General features: G+C 38.9%; 1 protein-coding gene across 1 annotated transcript in view; it reads left to right on the plus strand.

Moving 5' to 3' along the window:
* The window catches only part of SPAG17 (sperm associated antigen 17), a 219,386-nt gene that overhangs the window by 183,814 nt on the left and 19,429 nt on the right, over positions 1-16,143 (plus strand). Inside the window, 7 exon segments of the mRNA XM_029230280.1 lie at positions 708-821; positions 1,359-1,404; positions 3,579-3,678; positions 3,898-3,945; positions 6,535-6,634; positions 7,360-7,462; positions 12,599-12,730. Coding sequence (XP_029086113.1) covers positions 708-821; positions 1,359-1,404; positions 3,579-3,678; positions 3,898-3,945; positions 6,535-6,634; positions 7,360-7,462; positions 12,599-12,730 — 643 coding nt within the window.

Here is a 16,143-nt window from a genome sequence, read left to right on the forward strand (position 1 = left end):
CTCCTCTCTCAGTATATGGAAAACTGATCTAGTAACCTCTGGAAAAAGGTAGAACTGCATATTAACTTGATACTTGTCAGAGGAAGAAAAGGATTGTTGGTTTTGGGAAATAGTCTAAGAATTTGTACATATATAGTTAACTGTATAAGCATATCTATAACATCTCACTGTCAAGTGTGTCAGCTCTCTCAGAACAGGTATCATATGTGTTTTGTTTATGGTTATATACCCAATACCTAGCATACAGCAGGGGACCGTTATTTGTGAAAGCAGATCAAATATTTATGCAAAAGGTAAAGTATATTTCTCTTGGAAGCAAAGGCATGAACTGAGTAACTTACATTCATAGATCTCATCATAAAGGCTATACCTGGAAAGGACTCTAGAAATCATCTAACCCAACTCTGTCCATTTTATTGATGAGGACACTGGAGCACTGAATGAGAAGCTGGGCCTCTCTGAGGTCCTCAGACAATTCTAATGTCCTGTGGCTCTTAAAGCTTTGCTTTTGGACTTTTCAGGTCTTTGTTTATTAACGTATTAAGGAAAAGCCTTTCCAGATTGCTTGACCAGTAATTAGTTGTTGAGCCTTGTGAACTTACATATTCTTAACCTTTTTGTAATATTTCAAGCTGATGTTGACTATTCTGTGTCTCTCTCTACCATATTTCTGCATTTTATTGATCTCTTTTATTCTACTGATTTAGGATTATATAAACCATATTCTAAAGAAAGAAGATGAGCTACAGGAAATGAGAGTTAAAGATTCCAGAACTGAGGAGGAGAAAGCCAAGGCTGCAGATCTCCTCAAGCTAGTTATGGTGAGAAAGAAATGTTTTTTACTCTAGTGGTTTTACTATTGTTTCAATATTAAATGCTTTGAGACAAAATATTGTAAATAATAGCTGTTTCTGCCACTTCTATGAAGCATTTTCTCCCTCCTTATAATTTCTTATTTCTGTGGAACTCTGATCCCTTATATATATCGAATTTTCCAAAAGATTTTTAGGCTCTTCCTTAAATCATAAATAATTCTGAAGGCTCTTAAATAAAAGTTTTTATTGTCTTCAGAGAAACTGACATTCATTGAAATGTCTTATGAATTAATGAATGAACTAGGAAGAAGGAAGAAAAATCAACTTCTACACTTAAAATGATTTCCATTTTTAGAAATTTGCTAAGTGAAAGAAATGACTAAAACAAATCATGTCTCTTTTTGTTTTGGCATTAAAAAACTAATTCATTTCATAGTAAGTTCCATAAAAGATCAATTTGATCACATAAAGAACCCTTCTAAACAAAGTAAATTTTGTATGTAATATAATCATCATCATTAAGGAACTCTATCTTCATTTCAGTCTTTCCCTAAAATGGAGAAAACTACAGAAAGTCGTGTTGCTGGAGGTAATTACATTTAATATTTTTCTGCAAAATAGTTACAGATTGCAAAGGAACAATCTTAAATACACCTCTCAGTTATTCTCTCATCTGATAGCAAAGTACCATGTACATATTTCTGTTGTCATATTGGCCATGTTGTATTGTAACGATTTATTTATATATTTTTTTCCTGCCTAAATTGTGAGATCCTTCAAACCATGACTGCCTCTAATTTATCTTTAACTATCACATGTTGAGTGATAAAAGTTGACATTTGGCTTTTAAGTTAGCCTCAACTTGCATTTAGAACATAGCAAACATACAGGAAGGAAACAACCAACCAACACTTTACTCCCAATACACACACACACACACACACACACACACACACACACACGCACACACAGAACTTTGGAGCAACTCCACAGGTATCACCAAAACCTTGCACTGTTTTGCACTATATGTGGCCCAAGCAGTCTACTCTTGGAAAGCTTATTTATTTGGGGAAATATACAGCCCCAACAAACTTGGTTATATGGTTTCATAGTTCACAGAAGACAAGCAGTGGGGAATTTTTTGTGGTTTGGGGTTTTCTTTTCTATTTTGGTCATATGACAAAAGTCAGAAACTGGCAGCCACGGGCTCCATTCAGCCCACAGATGTGTTTTGTGTGTCCCCCACAGTGTTGTCTTGCACAGTTGCTTTTGCTGTTTCTGTATCTGAATTTTCCTTATCTTGAAATGTCCCATTACCACACAGTGACATGTAGCTGAAGATGATTATCAGCTGCCCCTTTAGAACTGCCATGAACAAAAGAATCCATCACAGCCACAGTGTCTCCTGTCCTTACACTCTGTTGTCACTCTTTTACCTGGGTGGCCTCTTATGTTACGGTTGCCAGATTTAGCAAATAAAAATACAGAAGGCCAAGTTACATATGAATTTCAGACAAACAACAAATTTTTTTGTTATAAGGATGTCCCAAAATAACATGGAGCATACTTATACTAAAGATTTTTTGTTGTTCCTCTGAAATTCAAATTTAACTAGATGCCCTATACTTTATCTGGTGACCCTACATTGTAGCATTTGAATTTTTAACCTCTGGTGTGAGGGAACAATCACTGTAAGGTAAATGCACAGACTGCCCAATAGTGAAGGACAAATCAAACATATTTTTCAAACAGACAAACAGATGCAGGAATCAAACAGAGTCTTGCATGTTTGCAGCTGCCCCTGACACATTAATAGTGGTGATCCTAAGTCAATGCTCCCCAAAGTACTTCCTAAAACACTAGTCTATGGGACAGCTCCAGAAAAAAAAAGTGAGTTCTATGCTAACATAAGTTTGCATAATGCTGCATATTGCCTTATTTTCTTAGACAGCCACAAGGTACATGAACTAATTAAGGGTCCAGAAAAGCTCTACAGTAATGAAACATATTTAACCTTGTAAAAATCAGTGTTTCCCAAACTCATATAACCATGGAACACGGAACCTTCTTTCTTTTTTAATCTCCTGTTAACATCCCACCAAGACCATGTTCTCTGGAATAACCTCTGAGAACCACTGCCCGAATTATCAAATAACTGTTGTATTATATTCATATTCTTAGGTTTAGATCTTTAGATATTGTTTTAGAAAAACAATTTCAATAAAGTGTTTAATTTTTTTTTTTTTTTTTTGCGGTACGTGGGCCTCTCACTGTTGTGGCCTCTCCCATTGCAGAGCACAGGCTCCGGACACGCAGGTTCAGTGGCCATGGCTCACGGGTCCAGCCACTCTGCGGCATGTGGGATCTTCCCAGACCGGGGCACGAACCCGTGTTCCCTGCATCGGCAGGCGGACTCTCAACCACTGCGCCACCAGGGAAGCCCAAGTGTTTAATTTTTTTGAGTTTTGGTGCTTCAGATGTGAAGAAATTCAGTTAGGTAGAACACTGACGCCCCCAGTGATGTGGGACAAATGAGGTGTCACATTTTACATTTTGACTATAAGATGTGTGTTCTCTAAAAGGGTATTTCATAGAGATACCTGGTTTCCTGTTATATTATAGCTTGGTCATGGAAATTCTAGTAATCACTTGATAGACTCAATATAGGCTCTTAGAAAACATCTCAAATGAGTAATTGGGTACTGATTGTGTGTTGGGCTGTCAAGAAGTGAGGATAAAAGTTAAATGCATCTGTTTTTAAAGTTGCAGCCCACCTAACCGATTTATTCAAGCAGTCTTTGGCTAATACTACAGAATGTCCACCAGAAACCGTTGAGACAGATTTCTCTGAAAAGAAATGGAGGTAAGCTGATCCAATAATGTGTTCCAATCAGTATTAAGGAAATGATGAGGAAATGGAGAGGTGCGGGTGTCATACAGTGGGTGACTACATCAAGGAATTTGCCTTTCATCTTCCATGCTGTTAACAATTTATCATACAAGGGTGGGTTTTCTTTTATTATCTGTAAGCTGAGAACACTGCCCTTTTTCATCATATTTTTTTTCCTTTCCTTTTACACAGGCACACAGAAACAACAAAGCGCTGGAAAGAAAAGTTAGCTCAAAAGAGGTAATTCTACCCTGAACTATACATAAAATAAGCATGGGAAAGACCCAGTTTGGTGGAGTCATAGAATTTTAGAATGGGGGGGGGTTGCAAAGTCCTACCATCCAGGCTCCCCGATGTTCTTTAAATTCTGCTACATTTCTGCCCAGCAGTCATTCATCTTTTGGGCAGTGACCTTATTATCTTTTGAGGAAGCCCATTTGACCATTAGGTAGATCCTCTCTCTCTCATAAGTAAGGAAACTCTCAGGTATTCTCTGTGCTTTGGTAATTCTAATATACTAATAAATATTCTAGAACTTAATGCAGAGCATAGTTGTAAACATGCAAGGATTCTTATAATGCACACGAGGAATGTGCTCTAAGCATTATGTGCTCTGGTTTCCTTTCAATCCTAGCTGAGGATTCCAACCCCAGCCCTCTTGCCCTAAAGAAAGAAAGCCAGATATATTTATTGGGTGTATAGTAGTACATATGGTACCACTGTACACATTTGCATGGCTCCTCTCCAGAATGACTCCCAGGATGAATATGCTTCTTAATAAAAACGTCTGGGCTACCTTGTGGAATGTGTTGGAGAAGTAGTGAGATAAGACCTTAGGTCTCATGGGCCACCCCTCTATACAAGGTCAAACTAGAAGTATATACTGTCCTGTAGAATATCCCTGAAAGGATATCCAAGAACCTGGTGACAGTGAGTGCCTGTGGAGAAGGAGACTGAGAGGTTAGGGGATAGTGCAAGATGGACTTCCTTTTCATTATGTACTCTTTTCTACTTTTTGAATTATGTACATTTGCATGTGTTATCCATTCACATTTTAAAAAATTTTTGAAACATTAACAATTTCGAATTTTACCCCATAGGTAGGAATGGCAAGCCAACAAAAGTTTTTGAAGAAGAAAGTGAAACACATAATTAAATATATGTCCTAGAAAGAGAAGGGCTGGCAACGTGGAAAATGGACAGGGGAGGAGGGTTAAGGAAGGAGAAAGTTTCAAGGAAATAGAAGGTAGTCAACAAATGTCAGATGCCATGGAAGAATCAGAAAGGAGAATGAAGAGAGGAATTTGTGCTTATCGGTTGGAAGGTTTATTGATTTCTTTTGTGAGAACAGTTTTAAGAGAGTGATAGGCAGTAGCCAGACTGCCATAGATTGATGAATGAATCCAGTGAGGCAGTAGAGAGATTTTAATGAGAAATTCAAGCTGTTTAAATAAGACGATTTTCATTCAGCCGGTATTTCCAGAGAGGCCATCTAGTATAAGAGAAAGAGCACTGTTCTTAGAGGCAGCAGACCTAGAATCAGCTCCAATTTGATTATTTGCAGACTGTATGATTCCAGCTGGTTGTTGTACTTCAGTAAAATTTACTTCAGGAATTCAGTTTGCTTATCTGTAAAATGAGGATGATAAGACCACCTAGTATCTAAGATCTCTGTCAGTTCACTAACAGCTGACTTGCATAAGCACTTCTCAAGATCATGGGCTTTGGTGCAGGCAACCTGGATTTTAATTCAGACTTGACTTCTTACTAGTTACTTCTCTATGCCTTGAATTTTTGACGAATAAAATGGGAATAATAATAGTAACTCATAGAGTTATTGTAAGATTAAATGCAAAGTACTTTGCAAAGTTTTCCTGGCATGCAATAAGCACTTAAAAATGAAAATTTTTTCAGATAGGGTTAGGTTTGGCTGCATTTAACGGACAACCCCCAAATCAGTGTTTTACAAGAAAGAAGTTTGTTTTTCCTAATGTAAAAGAAGTCGGAAGTGGGCAGTCCATGGCAGGCAGTGCCACATCATCATCAGGAACTAAGATTCCTTCCTTTCTTCTGTTCCATCCTTCTTAGCACATGATTTCCACCCTCAAGTTTGCTTCATAGTTGCAAAATGACTGCTGCAGCTACAGTCATTTCATTCATATTTTAGGAAGTAGGAAAAGAGATGAAGCAAGGACAAAGGGAAAGCCTTCCAGCTGAGTCAGCCCTCTTTAAAAGCTTTCTGAAGTCTTACCCAGTGACTTCAGTTTACATCTTACTGGCTATCCGTATATAGAGGGAAGGCTGGGAAGTGTAGTTTTTAGCTGGACTATTGCCTCCCCAGTACATTTTCTAATATGGAAAGTCAGCTAGCAAGATTATGATTGTTTTTATTTTACTTTGTGATCATTAATTGCATTATTCATAAGCCATTCATTCCCCAGGTTTCAGTGTTACCACTGCTACTGAAATTTTGGAAATCAGTAGACTCTAGCTGTCAATTAAACCTCAGAGAAATGGAAAGACATGCAAAAAGGTCATCCATGTGGTTTGTAGCCTTTTGAGATCAACTGTAAAACCAGACTACCAGCTGGTATCATTATTTCCTATCTCACATGAAAGTCTAATTTCTGAGGTCAGAAATGTGACTGATTCTAGAAGAAGCAGAAGATGAACTGAAGCAAGTTGACAAAAAAATGCCCGAGTTAATTCTTACCAGTTTTGTTAGTGATCCCCATTTTCTGTGGGATTTAGAGCTGAAGCAAAAGCAAATAACACTTTTTTGTTAATGTTCTGTGTCTTCTTTTGCATCGTTATGGAAATATCCACCAGGAAGGAAATTGAAAAAACACAAAACTATCTAAAGGAAATTAGGAACAAAGCAATATCTCCATACTGCAAATCTGAACTAAGCAAGTTATATCAGTCTCAGGTAATTGAATGTAATTAACAAAAATTGAATGAGTCTTCATAGAAGTTGATACAATGCCTGTGCTTTTAATGTAACCTACCTATCCTGATGTTGTTTCTTTCCTGCTTCAAGCATCAACCCAATTGACTAACCCATGCTCTTCAAATCATGTCCTCACCAGCATGTGAGAGGGAAATTCTTTGCCAGTGTATTCCTACAGCTCTACCTCCCTGCCTTGCGTTATCACTATTAATTATGTTCTCCCATCTATTTTAAGCTGTTTTTGGGTTGAATTCTCCCTATTGATGATTATCCTGCGGTAAATCCCATTTTGAAGTTTTTATTCTATTGAAATGTCCTCACCCATCAGCTGCTGAGGCAACACTGAGAGACTGTGAGTTCTTGGAAGCCCATGGAAGGAGAGCATGGCTCTCCTCTCCTATGAAACCTTGAAACTCTCAAGCAAAGGGAGGATTTTCATGTATTCAGAACTCCCTGGGCTTCAATGAAAATTCCAGATGTTATTATTAACCAGAGGCTGCCTGACAAGAAATTATGGGAAATTATGACTAATTAACAAAATCCAGAATTGAGTTAATCAGTTTCTTGAACAACTTGTAGTTTGCAAACTTCCTTTTCAGGGCCTTAAAAAAATATGCTTTTATCACTGCTTACCAACTTAGCATGCTTGTAGCACTTGCCTTTCAGCCGTAAGTCTAAAATAAATCTTTGATTTTTCCTTTAAGTTTAATTATCTGGACACCCTTTCCAAAAACTTGCCTTCTTTTACCAAGAAAGACGAGGATGCAAGCAAAACATCTGTTCAAAATACATCCAGTCTTCCTCCAGGTAATATGTTCATGTAGCTCTTATTCCTGTTAATGTAGAACATAACTAGTTCCTACCACTTTTTGTCTCAGTAACAGCTAATGACATAACACAGTGTGACCTATATATTATAGATTTGGCTGAGTTATATGAGGAAACTAAAATGTAAATAAAATTTAGTTTTCATCCTGTATGCTTAAAATTTACCTAAAAGCATTAAGAAGACCTGACTAATTTAAAAATCAAGGGAGTAATGAAAGGTTGTTGGAGAACAGTACATTTACATGGTCTCCAAGTATCACCTCACCTGCTAATTATGAGGAGGAGAATATGCCTTTACAATGGAGGGAGATGGCACTTTCCACCTTAACCAAGTGATCAAACTTCTACCATATGTGAGACAACCTAGCATTAGATGTTTTCTCATATAATGCAATATGAATATTGTTCCTAGACCCTGTGTAGAATTCTCACCAAAAATCCTTAACCTGAATTTAATCAAAAGGAAACAATCAGACAAACCAGAATGTAGACATTTAATAAGACAACTGACCCGGACTCTTCAAAAAAGTCAATGTCATTGGCCCCATGGCTCCATCCCCGTTTCTCACGCTTCAGTGAGGCCTGAGCTTTTCATGCATCACCTCAGGGAGCGCTTACCTCATGAAGAACCTCAGGGTAAAGGCACGGCCACCAAAGCAGGAGTGAGAGCAACTTGACGCCGGGAAGGAGACGCTAAAGAGGCTACAGCCAGAGTCCTGGCCCCTGTCGGCCTTTCCCAAGGGCTTCGACAGGGCCCCTCAGGCCTCGCACCTGCTGAGTGCTGCCCACCTTACGGACAACATACTGCCTCGCTGACCCAGTCTCCCTGTTGCCAGAATGAGCTGATGTCTGAAAAGTGCTCAGCAGAACCAGGCACAGCACGGGCCTCTCCTCTTGTGGTTTCACTTGCCAGTGACCACTATCTTGATAATTCCGTATGGCTGACAGGGTCTTGGTGCTCTGGCTGGGTGTCAGGCCTGAGCCTCTGAGGTGGGAGAGCTGAGTTCAGGACACTGGACCACCAGAGGCCTCCGGGCCCCACATAATATCAATTGGCGAGAGCTCTCAGAGATCTCCGTCTCAATGATAAGACCCAGCTCCGCTCAAAGACCAGCAAGCTCCAGTGCTGGACACCCCATGCCAAACAACTAGCAAGACAGGAACACAACCCCACCCATTATCAGAGATGCTGTCTAAAATCATACTAAGTTCACAGACACCCCACAACACACCACAGGACTCGGTCCTGCCCACCAGAAAGGAAAGGTCCAGCCTCATCCACCAGAACACAGGCACCAGTCCCCTCCACCAGGAAGCCTACACAACCACTGAACTGACCTTACCCACTGGGGGCAGACACCAAAAACAACGGGAACTATGAACCTGCAGCCTGCTAAAAGGAGACCCCAAACACAGTAAGTAAAGCAAAATGAGAAGACACAGAAATGTGCAGCAGATGAAGGAGAAAGGTAAAAACCCACCAGACCAAACAAATGAAGAGAAAATAGGCAGTCTACCTGAAAAAGGATTCAGAGTAATGATAGTAAAGATGATCCAAAATCTTGGAAATAGAATGGATAAAATACAAGAAATGTTTAACAAGGACCTAGAAGAACTAAAGAGCAAATAAACAATGATTAACAACACAATAAATGAAATTAAATATTCTCTAGAAGGAATCAATAGCAGAATAAGTGAGACAGAAGAACGGATAAGTGACCTGGAAGATAAAATAGTGGAAATAACTGCCGCAGAGCAGAATAAAGAAAAAATGAATGAAAAGAATTGAGGACAGTCTCAGAGACCTCTGGGGCAACATTAAACGCACTAGCATTTGAATTATAGGGGTTCCAGAAAAAGAAGAGAAGAAAAAGAAAGGGACTGAGATAATATCTGAAGAGATTATAGTTGAAAAATTCCCTCATATGGGAAAGGAAATAGTCAATCAAGTCCAGGAAGCACAGAGTCCCATACAGGATAACTCCAAGGAGAAACACGCCAAGACCCATGTTACTCAAACTATCAAAAATTAAATATAAAGAAAAAATATTAAAAGCAGCAAGGCAAAAGCAACAAATAACATACAAGTGAATCCCCATAAGGTTAACAGCTGATCTTTCAGCAAAAACTCTGCAAGCCAAAAAGGAGTGGCAGGACTTATTTAAAGTGATGAAAGGGAAAAACCTACAACCAAGATTACTCTACCCAGCAAGGATCTCATTCAGATTCAATGGAGAAATTAAAACCTTTACAGACAAGCAAAAGCTAAGAGAATTCAGCACCAGCAAACCAGCTTCACAACAGACACTAAAGGAACTTCTCTAGGCAGGAAACACAAGAGAAGGAAAAGACTTACAATAACAAACCCCAAACAATTAAGAAAATGGTAATAGGAACATACATATCGATAATTTCCTCAAATGCAAATGGATAAAATGCTCTAACCAAAAGACACAGAATGGCTGAATGGATACAAAAACAAGACCCATATATACATGCTGTCTACAAGAGCCCACTTCAGACCTAGGGACACATACAGACTGAAAGTGAGGGGTTGGAAAAAGATATTCCATGCAAATGGAAATCAAAAGAAAGCTGGAGTAGCATTTCTCATATCAGACAAAACAGACTTTAAAATAAAGACCATTACAAGAGACAAAGAAGGAAACTACACAATGATCAAGGAATCAATCCAAGGAGAAGATATAACAATTGTAAATATTTATGCATCCAACATAGGAGCACCTTAATTCATAAGACAAATGCTAACAGCCATAAAAGGGGAAATCGAGAGTAACACAATAATAGTAGGGGACTTTTAACACCCCACTTTCACCAATGGACAGATCATCCAAAATGAAAATAAATAAGGAAACACAAGCTTTATATGAGACATTAGACCAGATGGGCTTAATTGATATTTATAGGACATTCCATCCAAAACCAACAGAATACACTTTCTTCTAAGATCAGGAACAAGACAATGTTGCCCACTCTCACCACCATTATTCAACATAGTTTTGGAAGTTTTAGCCACAGCAATCAGAGATAAAAAAGAAATAAAAGGAATCCAAATCAGAAAAGAAGAAGTAAAACTGTCACTGTTTGCAGATGACAGAATCCTAAAGATGCTACCAGAAAACTACTAGAGCTAATCAATAAATTTGGTAAAGTAGCAGGATACAAAATCAATGCACAGAAATCTCTGGCATTCCTATACACTAATGATGGAAAATCTGAAAGAGAAATTAAGGAAAGACTCCCATTTACCATTGCAACAAAAAGAATAAAATACCTAGGAATAAACCTACCTAAGGAGACAAAAGACCTGTATGCAGAAAACTATAAGACACTGATGAAAGAAATTAAAGATGATACAAACAGATGGAGAGATATACCATGTTCTTGGATTGGAAGAATCAACATTGTGAAAATGACTATACTACCCAAAGCAATCTACAGATTCAATTCAATCCCTATCAAACTACCAATGGCATTTTTCACAGAACTAGAACAAAAAATTTCACAATTTGTATGGAAACACAAAAGACCCCGAATAGCCAATGCAATCTTGAGAAAGAAAAATGGAGATGGAGGAATCAGACTCCCTCACTTCAGACTGTACTACAAAGCTACAGTAATCAAGACAGTATGGTACTGGCACAAAAACAAAAATATAGATCAATGGAACAGGATAGAAAGCCCAGAGATGTACCCACGGGGAGAGGGAAGTATAAGCTGGGACAAAGTAAGAGAGTACCATTGGCATATATACACTCCCAAATGTAAAATAGATAGCTAGTGGGAAGCAGCTGCATACCACAGGGGTATCAGCTCAGTGCTTTGTGACCATCTAGAGGGGTGGGATAGGGAGGGTGGGAGGGAGACACAAGAGGGAGGGGTTATGGGGATATATGTATACGTATAGCTGATTCACTTTGTTATACAGCAGAAACTAACACAACAATGTAAAGCAATTATACTCCAATCAAGATGTTAAAAAAAAAAGTAAATGTCATTAAAAATTTTTTTTAAACATGAGGTGATCTATAATAAAAAAGACAAAAGAGGCATAAAAACTACTTGTGATACATACATTTTGGATGCTGGATTGAGAAAAAAACTGCTATCAAAAATATTTGGATGAATTACATGAGTTTGATTTAGGGACTCTGTATGAGAGGGCATTGTTGGATTACTGTAACTTTTTTCGGGTTTGGTGATGCTGTTGTGGACGTGTAGGGGAATGTCTTCATTTCAGGAGATGCATGTTGAAGAATTTAGGGATGAAATGAAATTTAGTGCTTCTCTTTAATAAACTGGGTGGTTAAAATGCCCAGATAGAGGAATTTTCTACTGTACAATACCACAAATTCAGCTGCCTGGAATGAGCACAGCCAATTACCACAGAGTCTGCAAAGCAAAGATTAAGTCTGGAACAATGACTTGTAGATGTGATGGGGCTAAATCAGGGATGAAGTCTGATGGTGCTTGTGCTGCCACCTGCACCCTGGGCAGAAGACACTAACCAATCAAACCTACTCTCCCCTTGAAAGGGGGCGAGGCCACAGTTTCTTCAACACAGTCCTCTGGGCAGCCACCACCATTTAACCAGTGTTGGTGTACACACAAGTTGAAATGTGTTTGCATCCCCAGTCCTTGATATATTTATTTAAAATTTGTTTCATTTTGCACTGATTTCTTAGAGTGCATTTTAATAAAGAGCTACATATTCATAGTAATAAATGGATTTAAGAGTGGAAACTTTTTAAAAAATATCACCTTTTAGTTACTCTCGCCAAGTAAAAGTAGGCCAAATTACCTGGTCCCTGTTTCATAAGCCAACAAGGTAACAACTACTATGTGGTCATAAGGCCCGGAAAGAACCAGCTAGCTCCTTGGGAGTTTGAGTTTTACAGATACTGTCTTGTTTGTTAATGGCAAACATTTGTCATATAATGATAATCCCAGCCTCTTAATGGCTTTCTTCCATTTAGTCTTTCTAAAGACGGTGGGGGGAAAGGCCCCTTGTTCATTGTAATACAAACGTTAGTAGTCATTGTATCATTGTCCAGAATATCACTTTAAAATACTTGTTCTGGTTTTCTTTTTAAGTTTCCCAGAAAAATAAAGTTTCAGAACAGAAATCCTCAGATACACTTAGTCTTCCAAAATCGGAGAACTTTGTGAATACCAAGGAGTCTGCTAGCCAGAAACAAACTGAAAATTTAACAGCGTCTATCAAAGGTATGGCAGTCATTTGCTTTATCTCATTGTTTCTCAACACTGAACATCATTTCTTTTTGGAGTATGGGAGATGGCCCTGGGGACTGAGGGCATGGTTGGCGGTTACAGAAAAAATTCTAGAGGGTCATGGATCCTGAACCTATGGGACTTTGTAAGGCTTCTTAGCACATCAAAGTATCTCAAAAAACATTTTGAGAATGACTACAAGTCCTACATTGAAGGAAAGAGATGACAAAATTTATTTTAAGATTTGTTATTTTATTTCTTCATTTTATTTTATTTTGATTCATTTATTATTTTATTTTACCCCTCATGGTTCTAAGAGCTTGTGTGATTTACTGAAACTCAGGAACCTGGTAGCTTTGTTTGAGCAGCCAATGATTTGGTAGTTGGACTTAGATTTACCTATTACTTCCTCGTTATGCAGGTGCTAGAAGAGAAACGTAAGATGTAGTCTCTGTCTTGCGCAGCACATCGACTTATTGGGGTAGCAGAAACTGAAGTGTGGAATACTACAGAATAATATCTAGTTCCCGTGGAGTCACATTACACTGATTTCACAGCAGTTAATTCAACCAAATATGTGTGGTAAAAAAAGAAAGAAAGAAAAACAGAGTAATTTAAATTGTGTAGATACATTTGCACCCCTTGATTCCTGTGGGCATGTTCCATATTGAAAGTGAGCTGGGAATCTGCTGATGGGTCTTAGTTACCTCTTATAGAGGGAGCATCTTGCCACATTTATGGGTGAATAAGGGATTTACCTAATACAAGCTTTTTGCCTTCCTGATTTAATCTTCTCTCTCTTATAAGGTTTATTCATTTAGGGGGTGATTTACTCACTGCCAGGCATTGTTCTAGGCATGGAAATACAGCAATTAAGAAGCCAAAGACATATGCAGCTGAACATGCTATGGGCAAACCTAGACAATAAATAAGTAAACACATCAAATTCAGATTATAATAAATGGTGTCACATAATGTAACAGTATAATGTATGGAGAGTGTCTCAGGGAGAGAGACAGCACTCCATTAGGGGGTTTGAAGGCCCCTCTGTGAAGGGACATTTGAGCTGAGACAAGAAGGACAAGAAGGAGGCAGCCATTCAAAGACTCGGGGGAAGGAATATTCCAGGTAGTGGGAACAGCAAATATGGAGGCCCTGAGGAGAGAAGAAACAGAAAATAAGGCATGGAGCTGGAAGAAAATGGGCATCAGAACAAGTAGAAGGTGAGGTCAGAGAGAGGGACAGCAGTGAGATCCCGTGATGCTGCATAGGGAACTTTGAGTTGCATTCTAAGTGGAGTTGTAGTCAAACACCACTGGAAGGTTTTGAGCAGCAGGGTCGTTACCTTACTAATTTATATTTGAAATAGATCCCTCTGGTAGACGTGTGGCCAATAGCTCATGGCGAGGGAAAGGAGAAGTGGGGAAGGTGGAAGCAGGGAGGAAGCAACAGAAGATACGTGTGAGTGTGGACAGAGACCTGGACTAAGGAGCTCGAGGTGGAGATGGTGAGAAGCAAATTAATTGGAAATATATCCTGGAGGTAGAGACAACAGGGCTTGCTGGTCGATTGGACATGAGGGTGAGAACTAAGAGGAATCAAGGGTGATTCCTAAGTTAACTAATGTGACCAGTTGTGAGGCTGAGAATTGGTAGTTGTAACAGGTTTCCAGATGGTGCTGATGGTGCTGATACAGGGCCATGCTTTGAGAACCAACCTAAGGCAAACTCTAGAATGTAAAAATCAGGCAGAGGAGGAGCCAGTTAAGGCAGCTAAGAAGAAAAAGCCAGCAAGGTAGATGAAAAATAGGAGTGTGAAAATGCCTGAGTGTTTCGAGTATATTAAGTGCTCCTCAAAAGTCGGGTAAGATAAAGAATAACCATGGAATTGGGCAATAGTGATCACTGGTGATCTAGACAAGAGCAGTTCCAGGGCACGGGGGAGACCAAAGCCAACTGAAGCTGCTTATGTATAGAATGGCTAAAGAGGAATCAGCAGCAGGAATACATAGATGTAACCAAGAGTCTTGCGGAAAAGAATAAAGTAGTGGGACGGCAGCTGGAGGGAGATGTGTGACCAAGTGAGAGGTTTTTTTAAAATTAGACATACTAGAGCATGTTGATTTGCAAATGATGATAATTCTGTAGGAAGAGAGAACTTACGATGCAGGAGAAGGGAGCCTGATTGCAGGATAGCAAAGTGTTAAAGAAGGTGAGAGAACATGACATTTGGGGCAGACCCTGAGTGGCAGATTTGACCTCGGATGTGAGTAGGTCACCTCATCCACAGTGACAGGAGAAAGGAGAAAGAATACAGATAAATGGTATTGGGGAGATGAGTGAGTGTGATGGCAAAGGAGTGGATATAATGATAAGAATATAAAATCCATTCCAGAGAAACAGGAAAGCAAAACAAGAAAGGGTGACTGATTGTTTAAAGTGACAGTGTCCATTGATCAGAGGTCTCAAGAAGGTCAAATAATTGCTTGACAGATATGATAGAGTAATAAGCTAGAAGAATAGGAAGTAGTGATCTAGAGAGGGTAGCTTGAAACAGAGATTTGGAAAGTGGTAAAATTATTGGTGTTGCCAAGGGCAAAGATATGACCGTGGGAGTTTCTGAGATGGAGAAGAGGAAAAGATGAAGAAACAGGGCGATGGAAAAATCAGAGCAGACAGGGTGTTGGATGGGTCATCCAGGGGATGTCACCAAAAGCCATGAAGTGGAAGACCATCCAAGGTGTCAAGATCTGCAATGAATCAAGGGAATGATTGAGAAGGTCAGTAACTGACAACTACTTGGAGATGTCGTAGGTAAAACAGTACGATGGCATGAGATTCAAAGGAATGGGAGTGTTTGAAGGAGCAAAAAAAATTGTTTTGAAACAAGAGGGACACCTACAGCACCCCTACATGCTGAAATACTTGAGCTAATAAGAGACAATAATGTGATTCCACTATAAGTGGTAAATTAAATTTTGATATAAACAATAAAGTTTAAAGAAGTTCAGAGTAGGAAGAGATTAACACAAGCAGTGAGGAAAACTTTATGGGAGAGGTGGTCTTAAAGAATAAATACAATTGCATAGATTTTAAAGTTTAAGATTGGATCACCTGAGACAACCCTCATTTCGCTTGAGGAAACTGAAACCTAGAGAAAGTCAAGCAACATCTAAAATCATACAGCAAATTTGGGACTGTGCCAGGGCCAGAAAATGAGTTTTTGACTCTGAATTCTCTATAGTTTACTACACTACCCTCCAGATGTAGGGAAGAGAAGAGTATTTTATACAAAAAAAAAAAAAGAATGTGTTCAAAAGCCTGAGTAGAAATGAACTGGAAGCCATTGTAAGTAGATCAGAGTATTCTTATTTGGTACTAGTACAAGAAATGTTTGGGAAATAAAAG

The sequence above is a fragment of the Monodon monoceros genome, unplaced genomic scaffold (assembly GCF_005190385.1).
Source record: "Monodon monoceros isolate NGI ecotype Baffin Bay Population unplaced genomic scaffold, NGI_Narwhal_1 Super_Scaffold_18, whole genome shotgun sequence".
NCBI lineage: Eukaryota > Metazoa > Chordata > Mammalia > Artiodactyla > Monodontidae > Monodon > Monodon monoceros.